Here is a 12,025-nt window from a genome sequence, read left to right on the forward strand (position 1 = left end):
GTGCCTTTGTAATTTTCCGATACCAGTTTAATTTTCTTCTCTATTCATATCAACTATTTTAATACATTATCTTTCTCAATTAGGGTTGCCCTCTGGCCGGTAAAAATGTTGCTTGATGCCAATGTTATTTATAATGAAAAACTAGAAAAATATAGGAAGGCCGGTATTTTTTCAAGAAAAGGTGCCAACTCTATTCTCAATGCACTTTAAAGGGGGCCCATCATACAAAAGAATTATTCAAAATCCTATTTTATGATGTTAGTCAAGCAAAATTAACTTTAATTACACTGTATAAATTATTTGAATCTTGTTTCCATCACTCTGGGAACTCATACTTATAGCAAGCAGGCAGGAGCCATTTTGTGGACACTGTTATTAAGGCAAGCCTTGCAACATCTCAAAATCTTGTTTGTGCACCAGAATGGAGGACCTGATGTGCATCCCCATGCCCTGGCTACACAATTAAATGGTGAAGAGAGAGGGGGATGTGGAGAGTGCAGTGACATCTAGAAAGTGCTGAATGGAAAGTAGGGATGCGCCAAATCCACTATTTTGGATTCGGCCAAACCGCCAAATCATTCATGAAATATTCAGCCGAATACCGAACCAAATCCTAATTTGCATTTGCAAATTAGGGGTGGGGGAAATCATTTTTTACTTCCTTGTTTTGTGACACAGTCACGCAATCTCACTCCCCGGCACTAATGCAAATTAGGATTCGGTTCGGCCGGGCAGAAGGATTCCGCCGAATCCCAAACTGAATCCTGGATTCGGTGCATCCCTAATGGAAAGTGAAAGTAATTGCTTGCCCCACCTCAGAGGATGGGCGGCCAATATTTGATTCACAGCTGAGATTTTTAAATGAGCTTACAACAGCTTTAAATGCATTAATAAAAAAAAAATTGGATTTCATGTTTAATTTGAAAAGGACTTTTATTATACAGCTTTTTATGTCTGGGTGACAGGTCCACTTTAATGAACATACTCAACTTCTGTTGACTAAAATGTCTTCTCATTAGTTACTTATGTTTCTTTATCACATGCCGTGAGTTTACACAAGCCGCTTAGCGAAGAACAGTCAAATATTACATTTTACATACCTCCCAGCTGTCCCGTTTTTAGAGGGACAGTCCCTCTTTTGACAGCTCAACCCGCAGTCCCTATTTTGTCCCTCTTTTTATTTCCAAATAGTTGGGAGGTATGCATATCACCTTTTTCTTGGGGATCACGTTATAGTAAAATGAGGACGTCACATAAGAATCACACGTAGTTCTCGGGTAGTTTAAAGCAGCCTGGCTGTCATAGTAGAATGCTTGGTTGGCTTTTCTGAACAGTGACTTTAAGCCCAATATGCCCATTTTCGATCATAACCGACATTTGGCCCGACCTGAAACCTCGTACTTTTACGGGCAAGCACGAGCCAACAATCGCCCTGATCTGATTTAAGCTCTGATTATGCCAACAGGGTCACCATTCCCGTTGTGCTTCACTAACCCGCCAAAACACACTTTCACACAGCCAGAAACTCAAGTAACAAATGAAGTGCTTGTAAGCACAAACCGAGGCTTGGAACGCAAAGCTCCGCCCGCATAGCGTGGCACACAATATGTGACAGTCAGCTGAGCGGTCATGTGACAGACACAGTCCGGCAGGCTATAGCAACATGAGTTCTGCTGCAGGGTGAGTTTCTCTGTTTGTAACATACTCATTCCAGGAAAGTAGCGTTCCATGCCTGGAACTCATACTGCAACAACCCACTGTCTGAACTATCATCTTAGGTTCATTAATAATAACGTTGAGTATTTTCCATCTTCGCCAATTAAAGTTGGCATTATTACATAGTTAGTCTTTATCGTGTGCTGTGAGTTTGCACAAGGCTAAAGCCGCGTAGTGGAGATCAGTCAAAGATTAGATTTAATATATCAATATTTGGACTGGTTGCTTTAGAGATCCCAAAAACAGCACACCGAATTGTGCAGTACAGTGTCATTAGTCTTTATTTAAGCCAACCTGCATTACAGGGGGGTGGATTTGGGTTATGTACGATTGTACATATAATTTAATTTATTTTGCGCTACGTGTATATGCTACTTATACAATAGTAGAATAATATAAATATAAATACAATAGTTCATTTAATTCAAGTGGGATATAATTACATGTTAAAAGACAAGAAGGAGGTCTTTACATAGAGTTTACAATCTAAGTGGGCTGGGTAAATTAAAAGGGGCGTGTCCCCGAAACGTTGCACAGCTCATAATAAAATTGCAAGGGCTTGCCCTGCTACCGCAACTCCTGTGTGCCAGTGAAATTCTTCTTACGTGTATTGTGAGGTGGCCGATTCCTCTATCGCTGGGCACCAGGATAAGAATTTTTGGGTATGTGGTGTGCGGCTTCTCCAAAGCTCCTCTAAATTAAAGGTGTGCATGGGAGGGTAATAAGTGCTGCAATTTAGGGCATATAATATCGGATGCTCATGGTGGCATAAAATAAGTGTTTCTTACATAGTTATGTTGGGTTTAAAAAAAGACCAAAGTCCATCAAGTTCAACCCCTCCAAATGTAACCCAGCTCCCATACACACACAAGATCACACCAACCCCTCCATACACTCACTGAAAATATATAAATATATATATATATATATATATATATATATATATATATATATATATATATATATATATATCTCAATATGGGTGGGAGCCCAGGCCATCAATTTTTTTTACTTGCAGGGTGGCCCCTGATCACCAATGGCTTTTTATAACTTGGGGGGGGGGCCAGGCCATCAATGTTTTTTACTTGTAAGGGGGGGCCCTGCAACCAATTTTTTTTTTAAACTTTTATGGGGGGCCCTGGCGTCAATGTTTTTTTTAACTTGTAGTGGGGCGCTGATCACCAATTATTTTTTTTAACTTGTAGGAGGGCCCTGATCACCAATTTTTTTAAAAAAAAATTTTATGGGGGGCCCTGGCGCCACAGTTTTTTTTTAACTTTTAAGGGGGCCTGGCCATCAATTGCTTTTTATAACTTGGGTGTGTGGGGGGTTACCTTTTTTAGCAATGATGTCTGTGTGGTCTTTTAACTGTAGTGTGGAGTGGGCGGGTTCTGGGGTGGGGCTTGGGGGCCCTGAAAATTTTGTTGTACGGGGCCCCGTGATTTCTAATGGCGGCCCTGTTTGGGTCGACATGTGCATAAATACTCCTTTAGCTTTTACATACCTGATTTGTCTACCCTCATTTTCCACCTTTTTTGTGGTCCCACCAATATGTAATGCATAAAATATTTCCCTAATTTTACACCATTTTTTTCTGATCCCCTAAAAATTAGATAATGGATAGCTTCTTTTTTAGTCTATGTCAAAGTGTGTTTTCTGTAAGTAAGCATATTTAAATGAATGTGGACTTTTTGGCCAATAGAAAATCATCTTTCAACTTGTCTGTATTATACAATGTGTTTCTCCTGACATTCTGAATTTTCAGAATATTGTACAGGTATAGGATCCGTTATCTGGAAACTCGTTATCCAGAAAGCTCCGAATTATGTAAAGGCCGTCTGCCATAGACTCCATTTTATCCAAATAATCCAAATTTTAAGAAATGATTTCCTTTTTCTCTGTAATAATAAAACAGTACCTTGCACTTGATCCCAACTAAAATATAATTAATATTTATTGGAGGCAAAACCAGCCTATTGGGTTTATTTAATATTTAAATGATTTTCTAGTACAGGTATAGGATCCCTTATCCGGAAACCCAATATCCAGAAAGCTCCGAATTACGGAATGGCTCTCTCCTATAGACTCCATTTTATCCAAATAATCCAAATTTTAAAAAATGATTTCCTTTTTCTCTGTAATAATAAAACAGTACCTTGCACTTGATCCCAACTAAAATATAATTAATATTTATTGGAGGCAAAACCAGCCTATTGGGTTTATTTAATATTTAAATGATTTTCTAGTACAGGTATAGGATCCCTTATCCGGAAACCCGATATCCAGAAAGCTCCCAATTACGGAATGGCTGTCTCCCATAGACTCCATTTTATCCAAATAATCCAAATTTTTTAAAATGATTTAATGTTTCTCTGTAATTATAAAACAGTAGCTTGTACTTAATCCTGAAAATTACGAAAAGATCCGTTATCCAGAAAACCCCACGCACTGAGCATTCTGGATAATATATAGTTTTAATGCAATAAATATTAGAATTTAGCAGAATATTGTAGTATAAATGTAATTTTTATATGTAAAGCATGGGGAAGTTGAAATTTTTTTAACTACGCCACTAATTCTCTTCCTTATGTTCAAAAACGTATAGCTGCATATTGCTATCTAGCCATATTCTTATTCCCATCGTGTCTTGAAGACCATAAGGGCATTTTTTATGTTGGCAACGTTCAGTAGTGGCCATAAAAGAGCAGAGGAGATATTTTGTGTGCTCATTGCTTTATTAGGTATTTATTTAAAAAAAACAAATACATCTCTTTATTTATTTTTTTCAGAAAAGGAAAATTGAATTTAGCTGTAATAGAACTTAGATAATTTACCTTTAGTATTTCTTGTCTTTCACTTTATGTCAAAATATGTTTTCTGCAAACAGATGGCATTTGTGCATGAATATGGACTTTGTGACCAATACCAAATTGTCTAACCATTTGTTTGTATTATTCTGCAAAACGTTGCTCTGGAAATTTAGGATTATGAAGTATTGTGGTTTCAAAGAAGAGAACAAAGCTTGCAGAAAAACAAATCAGCATTTATTGCCTGCCATTTTCATAATTAATGTAAAGAAGAACCAAAGAGCCTAGGGTAATAAGAGTTAAAGGGGGGCGAAATGCCCTCCCGCTACTTAATGAATACAGTGAAAGCCTTTTTATTTAGCCTTTTAGTTTAGATTTGTGGTTCTGAATCTTGGACTGTATATTTACTAGTAACCAGCCATTCATAGTGTGTCTACTCCCATAATATTTTGAATCCCATTTCTCTGAATCGTATTTTTGGTTTTAAGAGAATTTAGGGGCACATTTACAAAGCTCAAGTGAAGGATTCGAATTAAAAAAACTTCGAATTTCGAAGTGTTTTTTTGGCTACTTCGACCATCGAATGGGCTAGTTCGACCTTCGACTACTACTTCGACTTCGAAACGAACGATTCGAACTAAAAATCGTTCGACTATTCGACCATTCGATAATCGAAGTACTGTCTCTTTAAGAAAAACTTCGACCCCCTAGTTCGGCAGCTAAAAGCTACCGAACTCAATGTTAGCCTATGGGGAAGGTCCCCATAGGCTTGCCTGCGTTTTTTTGATCGAAGGATATTCCTTCGATCATTGGATTAAAATCCTTCGAATCGTTCGATCGAACGAATAATCCTTCGATCGTTCGATCGCAGGATTTGCGCTAAATCGTTCGACTTCGATATTCGAAGTCGAACGATTTTAGTTCCTGGTCGAATATCGAGGGTTAATTAACCCTCGATATTCGACCCTTAGTAAATCTGCCCCTTAATGTATGAAATTGTCAGCCCTGGCTGTAAAAGTGTTAAGGGTGTACTTTAATTAGTTACCAACTGAATTACAGTGTAGGAATCAATAAACTTAGAAAATGCAAATGTACTCCGTTTATTGTTAGTGGTTTGCTGCGTTTGCATTCAGACAATTCTGATACCCTCCAATGACTGAATTCTGCTGTTATAAAAGTGCAAAATTGCTTGTACCATTGATTTTACTTTGTCTAGTAACAACTATGTTTTTCAACATTTCAGGCTGCTTTGATGCTTTCTCTAGGACCATCTTTAATTAGTAATTCAAAATTCTGGGGCTGTTATAGTTGGATCATAAGGCAAAATACCCACAATATATTTTGCCTTCGGCCTCGTGTTTTTATATGGTCATGAAACTCCTTGGTAACTTATAGGGGCACATTTACTATTGGTCGAATATCGAGGGTTAATTAACCCTCGATATTCGACCATCCAAATTAAATCCTTCGACTTCGAATATCGAAGTCGAAGGATTTAGCACAATTCGTTCAATCGATTTTAATCCATCGATCAAACGATCTTCCTCCGATCCCAAATTGCCTGGAAAGCCTATGGGGAACTTCCCCATAGGCTAACATTGATGCTTGGTAGGTTTTAGGTGGCGAAGTAGGTGGTCGAAGATTTTTTTAAAGAGACAGTACTTCGACTATCGAATGGTCGAATAGTCAAACGATTTTTAGTTTGAATCGTTCGATTCAAAGTTATAGTCGAAGTTCGAAGTAGCCAAAAAAATACTTTGAAATTCAAAGTATTTTTTATTCTAATACTTCACTTTTGATATGGGGTCAGCGACCCCCATTTAAAAGTTGGAAATCGTCAGAAGAAGAAGACAAATAATTAAAAAAAAATCTATAAAAATTTATAAATAGCAAAGCCCAATTGAAAAATTGCTTATAATTGACCATTCCATAGTTTACTAAAAGTTAACTTAAAGATTAACAACCCTTTTAGGTTGCAGCAGGTATTGGACATTTTGATTGCTTTAACAAGTCCTCTTTTATATTTATTTGTGATGGTAAAGTACCTTACAGCAGTGCTGTCCAACTTCTGTGGTACAGAGGGCCGGAATTTCTCTGGTGTACATTGTGAAAGGCCTATAATGGAAGCCACACACAGGCAGCATAGGGCAGGCAGAGTATGGTACACACAGAGCATACGGCAGGCAGAGTTGGGCACACACAGGGAGCATAGGGCAGACAGAGTATGGCACACACAGGGAGCATATGGCAGGCAGAGTATGGCACACACAGGGAGCATAGAGCAGGCAGAGTATGTCACACACAGGGTGCATAGGACAGGCAGAGTATGGCACACACAGGGAGCATAGAGCAGGCAGAGTATGGCACACAAAGGGAGCATAGGGCAGGCAGAGTATGGTACACACAGGCAGAATACAACAGGAGACAGGAAAACTTATCAGGACCTGTTGCCCTTTCAGCAGTTTGTCTGAAGTGTGAACAGGTGAACAACATGGGCACTTAGGGTAGGACTCCACGAGTGTTTTTGTCGCGATCCGACGCACTGCGACAAAACGCATGCGACAAAAATAAGGTAAGAAATAGAATTGTCGCATGGTGTCGCATCATTGATCCGACGCGACCGTCGGATGCAGACTTTAATGTGGAGGGGCCACACAACGGGGGGTCGTGGGCCACCAGTTGGACAGCACTGCCGTATTTATTAGTATAGCAGACATCAGAAGGGAGACAGAGAGGTAGCATAAAGTGTATGATATCATCTGTCTAAACCAAGTATCTTATATATCTGTCAAAGAAATGAACTTTTCTGTGAAAAAGCAAAACAAAAAAATGATTGATAGCCATAAGGCAGCAAGTGAAAATTTTATGTGCTAATCAGAAAATTTGAGGATTGCATGCTTATTTTGTCTAGAGAGAATTACTCTTTATATGATTGAGCATTTATCCACTTTTCAAGGTTTCTTGCAGTCTCTCATTAAGGAAGGACAGCAGCTTTAAAAACTGCCGACCTGTAGTTTGTCTTTGAGTAGTTTTAAAATAGATTCTTTAAGGGGTTTTTAACTTTTAAATTAACTTTTAGGGGCACATTTACTTTGCTCGAGTGAAGGAATAGAATAAAAAAAACTTTGAATTTCGAATGTTTTATTTGGCTACTTCGACCATCGAATTGGCTACTTCGACCGCGACTTCGAATCGAACGATTCGAACTAAAAATCGTTCAAATATTCGACCATTCGATAGTCAAAGTACTGTCTCTTTAAAAAAAACTTCGACCCCCTACTTCGCCACCTAAAAACTTCTGGGGGCAATGTTAGCCCATGGGGAAGGTCGTAGAAAAATCGTTCGATCGATGGATTAAAATCCTTCAAATTGTTCGATTCGATAAATCCTTCGACTTCGATATTCGAAGTCGAAGGATTTACATTTTACATTTAATTAACCCTCGATATTCGACCATATGTAAATCTGACCCTTAGTATGCAAGTGATATTCTAATCTAAGACAATTTGTCATTGGTTTTCATGTTTTATTATTTGTGGTTTTTGAGTTATTTAACTATTTATTCAGCAGCTCTCCAGATTGTAATTTCAACAGTCTGGTTGCTAGGGTCCAAATTACTCTAGCAACCTTGCATTGATTTGAATAAAAGACTGGAATATGAATAGGGTAGGCCTGAAAAGAAAGATGAATAATAAAAAGTATCAATAACAATGAATGTGCAGCCTTACAAAGCTTTTGTTTTTTAGATGGTCAGTGACCCCCATGTTAAATCTACAAGGAGCCAGAAGAAGCATTCAAAAATTATAAAAGATAAATAATGAAGATCAATTGAAAAGTTGCCTAGAATCGGCCATCCTATAACATACTAAAACTTAACCCAAAGGAGAAACACCCCTTATTGTACCCAGATAAGAAAATAAATTATACAAACATTAACATCCAATCCAATCGAACATGTTTGTCATAATGATACAGTTGGCATTATGACATGGCAAATAATGAAGTAACATACCCCACCCCATTATTGACTCTCATTTTACATGACTATCATTTACTATAACAGAAATACTGACATTTCAAAGTGGCTGTCTATTTTTCTAAAACTCTTGTTTTAAAAATAAATGTTTTGTTTTTCCCCCTTCCGGCATAAGCTCTGCAGGTCTGTTTGCCAATAATCTGATTGGCATATTTATTGCTGGGTGAGTGTCTGCTCTGGACAATCGATTGCAGAAACCTCAAGTAAGTTCTTTAACTTGCTGGCATTTTCTGGAATAGATTGTTTTTTCTTTATCTTTGTGCAGAAATAAAAGCCCGGCCACTGAAAACTTGCAAGCTTTTTCTTGGCGAAATCCATTTGTGCAAAAAAAGAAGAAAAAAAACCACACAAAGAAAAAAAATCAATGGCAGAAAATGCAATCAAATTAAAGAACTCACTTGTGTGTTCTGCAATCGATTATCCTGAACCTGCAATGCAACCAGTAATAGTATATACCTAATTGTTACATTTCTTAATTTATCAAAGCATCAGTTTCAGTAGTACAGATACAGGTTGGGGTGCATAATTATTGAAGCGGTTGTTCAACTCCCAACACTTTTTCAGTTCAGCTGGTTTCAGACCGTTCACCAGAAATAAAGACTTTTTCAAATGACTTTCTATTTGTATGTGTGACTGTTTTTCTAATACTGAAGTGTAAATCTAATTTTTCTCCGTTCTAAAGCAGCTCTGGGAGGGGGGTCGCCGACCATGTAAACTGTTCTAAATTGATACATTTAGTTGATACATTCCTTATTTTTAGCTCTGCTGAGCAGAATTAGCTGTTAGAATTGATACAATAGTTGCTAATACTCTAGAGAAGCTTCTGAGAAATGTATTAACTATATGTAGCAGTTGTAATTGTAACAGTTCAGAATCTGCACTAGTGATGTTTAACTCGACCCGAACATTACTAGTCTGCACCCTTATCTGCACACTAGTCTTGAGTTGCAAGACTGAAACACCAGAGAAAGGAAGATTTAACTTTAAACTTAGATTTTAGAAAAACTGTAAAAAATGGAAAGCAAGTCTTTCGGGAGAAAAATCTGAAAACAACTCAACTGAAAAAGTGTTTGGAAGGGGAACAACCCCTTTAAGGACTGGAGTAGTGTGACAACCTGCGTCTGATCTTAGTCTGCCCTCTCCTAATTTAGACCCTACCGTCTGGTGCGGGTGCTCCTTGCATACTAATCTCTGACATCACTAGACGCTCAAGAGAGGCATGGGTTTATAAATGAAAGGAGGAGGAATGTCAGAGAGGTTGGGACGACGAGGTTGTGGCCAGGCAATGATCCACAGAAGGTGTTTTTGTTGGCCCAAACCCATCCACACAACACTTGGCTGAAACTTTTGTTGCTATGTAGTGTAAAAGTTTAGAAAGTTAGACGGTTATAAAAAGATTTATCAAAAAAATCTTGAAAATTTGAATACTCTAATTGATCAAGTTTTTGGCAAAAAAAAAACACGAATTGCTCGAATTGATCAAGTGTTCGAGCGGGACCCATCTAAAAAAACTCGACCATCATGAAGGCTACAAACATCTTCAATTGGTTCAAGGGACCTCTGCCATTGACTTCTACATGACCTTGACAGGTTTTAGTTGGAGCATTTCGATTCAAGCTATTTCCAACTTCGGCGTATAATAAATCTCAAAAAATGTGTGTTTTTTTTTGTAACCCAAAAATTTGAGTTTTGACAAAAAAATACCCCCGAAAATTCGAATTTTTCAGGTAAAAATCAACTCGACCTTTGATAACTAGCCCCCTCAATGTCCTGGCTACTGGCAGACATGCCAGAAATTAAAGTTAACTGGTTTTTAAAACTTTACATTTAAAAAACGCTATCAAATACAGAACACGGAAGACAAATGAGAAAAATTATTGTTGTTTTGAAAGTGAACTGTGCTTTAATTTTATTATTTTCATATTAATATATTTTATATATATATATATATATATATATATATATATATATATTTATATTTTTTTTTTTTACAACTCTGCAGTCCATCATTCTGGTTGGGGAACGAAACCCTGAGAGTTCCAGCCGCTCTGTTTGCTCTGAACAGGAAACGTCTATGTGACATACTTAGGCAGAATAAAGATTTGCCAAAGGGATCGATTGTACTTCTGCAAGGAGGAGAAGCGACACAGAGATACTGCACAGATACTGGCACCCTGTTCCGCCAGGTATGATCCCTTATTAGAAGATGTAGGTATTGTATTGGGTATCTGTCCAGAGTGACATCTGACTTTTTTCCATTTTTTATTTTATACCGTTTTTCCAAGATCTAAGTTCAAAGTTAAATGTTTCTGTCTCTGGCAGCTCAGTAATTCAGGGTTTTTCCCAACCCGCCACCGGCCCACCCTCAACCAACCCCTGCCCGAGCCCGACTTCCAGGTTCCTTTTATAGACCCGTGCCGAGCTGCCCCGCCGATCACGTCACAAAAGGGGAGGGGCGAGCAGGCGCGCGTCTATAAAAGTTCAACCTGGAAGCTGGCATTTGTAAGGTGATTTCCGCTACCCGGAAAGGGGGCTGCGAGGTATTGGTCCAGCCCACACATCACTAGTTGATACATTCCTCAGCAGTATTATTCCTTAAGTATTAGCAACTATTGTACTAATTATAACAGCTGTCTTTAATGAAACTCAAAATTATTTTAAATCACCTTTAAAAACATTCAAATAAACAAAATGTTTTTCCTGAAAGCCACAGGAAGGGAAGGCAAAGCCTTAAGGTCAGGCCACACGAGCAGATTCGGGAGATTAGTCGCCCCAGCGACAAATCTCCTCTTCTTCGGGGCGACAATCTCCCCGAACTGCCTTCCCCCTGCCGGCTAAAATGAAAATCGCTTGGGGGAAGGCACACGCGGCGCTTTGTTTTCCGAAGTCGTTCGGCAGTTCAGGGAGATTGTGATATAATAATAATTATATAGCATTTAGCATTTAACCCTAATTCTTAGGAATTGTTGTTGAATTGTGTACTGTGTATAGCAGTCTCAATTAAAGCAATCGTATTTGTATACTATGGTGGGGCTTTTGAGTGTGATTTTTCCTTCTCTTATACAAAAAAATGGAAATCAACAGAGGCCACAATGTCAGCTGATTGGTTCTCCTCTGTGGAGGACATTAAACAAATGGAAGAAATTACTCCTATAATACATAATAAGAGCATTCAATTTTGGGAAATATGGTCCCCTTGGATAAATTTCATGGAATCATTAACTTCTTAAGTGTGACAATGCAGGGTTACTATACGGGCAATGATTGATCATCATCACAGAGCTCCAGCCAAGGGCACATGCAGTTCCTGGTCTGTAACAGCTAGTGTGGAGGCACAATAGAACTTTAGCTTCAGGGTGAAGTTGCAGATTCTCTGATTGGCATGGGCAGAATAATTTTGACACAGTTTAATCAGGTAGAGAGAGAGTAGGGCAGGGAGCAAAGAGACATTAGGAAGGAGTAGAGT

At 38.3% G+C, this 12,025-nt stretch overlaps 1 protein-coding gene across 2 annotated transcripts in view; it reads left to right on the forward strand.

The window, feature by feature from the left end:
* The first annotated feature begins 1,555 nt into the window (after positions 1 to 1,555).
* The window catches only part of pepd.L (peptidase D L homeolog), a 135,134-nt gene continuing 124,664 nt past the window's right edge, over positions 1,556 to 12,025 (forward strand). The window contains exons 1-2 of one of the 2 annotated variants that reach the window (XR_001935160.2): positions 1,556 to 1,680; positions 10,562 to 10,745. Coding sequence is in view for 1 of the 2 variants with exons in the window: in NM_001095944.1 (NP_001089413.1) it covers positions 1,664 to 1,680; positions 10,562 to 10,745 (201 nt within the window). In the remaining variant the exon portion in view is untranslated. 2 annotated transcript variants of the gene reach the window in all.

This window comes from Xenopus laevis, chromosome 4L (assembly GCF_017654675.1).
Source record: "Xenopus laevis strain J_2021 chromosome 4L, Xenopus_laevis_v10.1, whole genome shotgun sequence".
Classification (NCBI taxonomy): Eukaryota; Metazoa; Chordata; class Amphibia; order Anura; family Pipidae; genus Xenopus; species Xenopus laevis.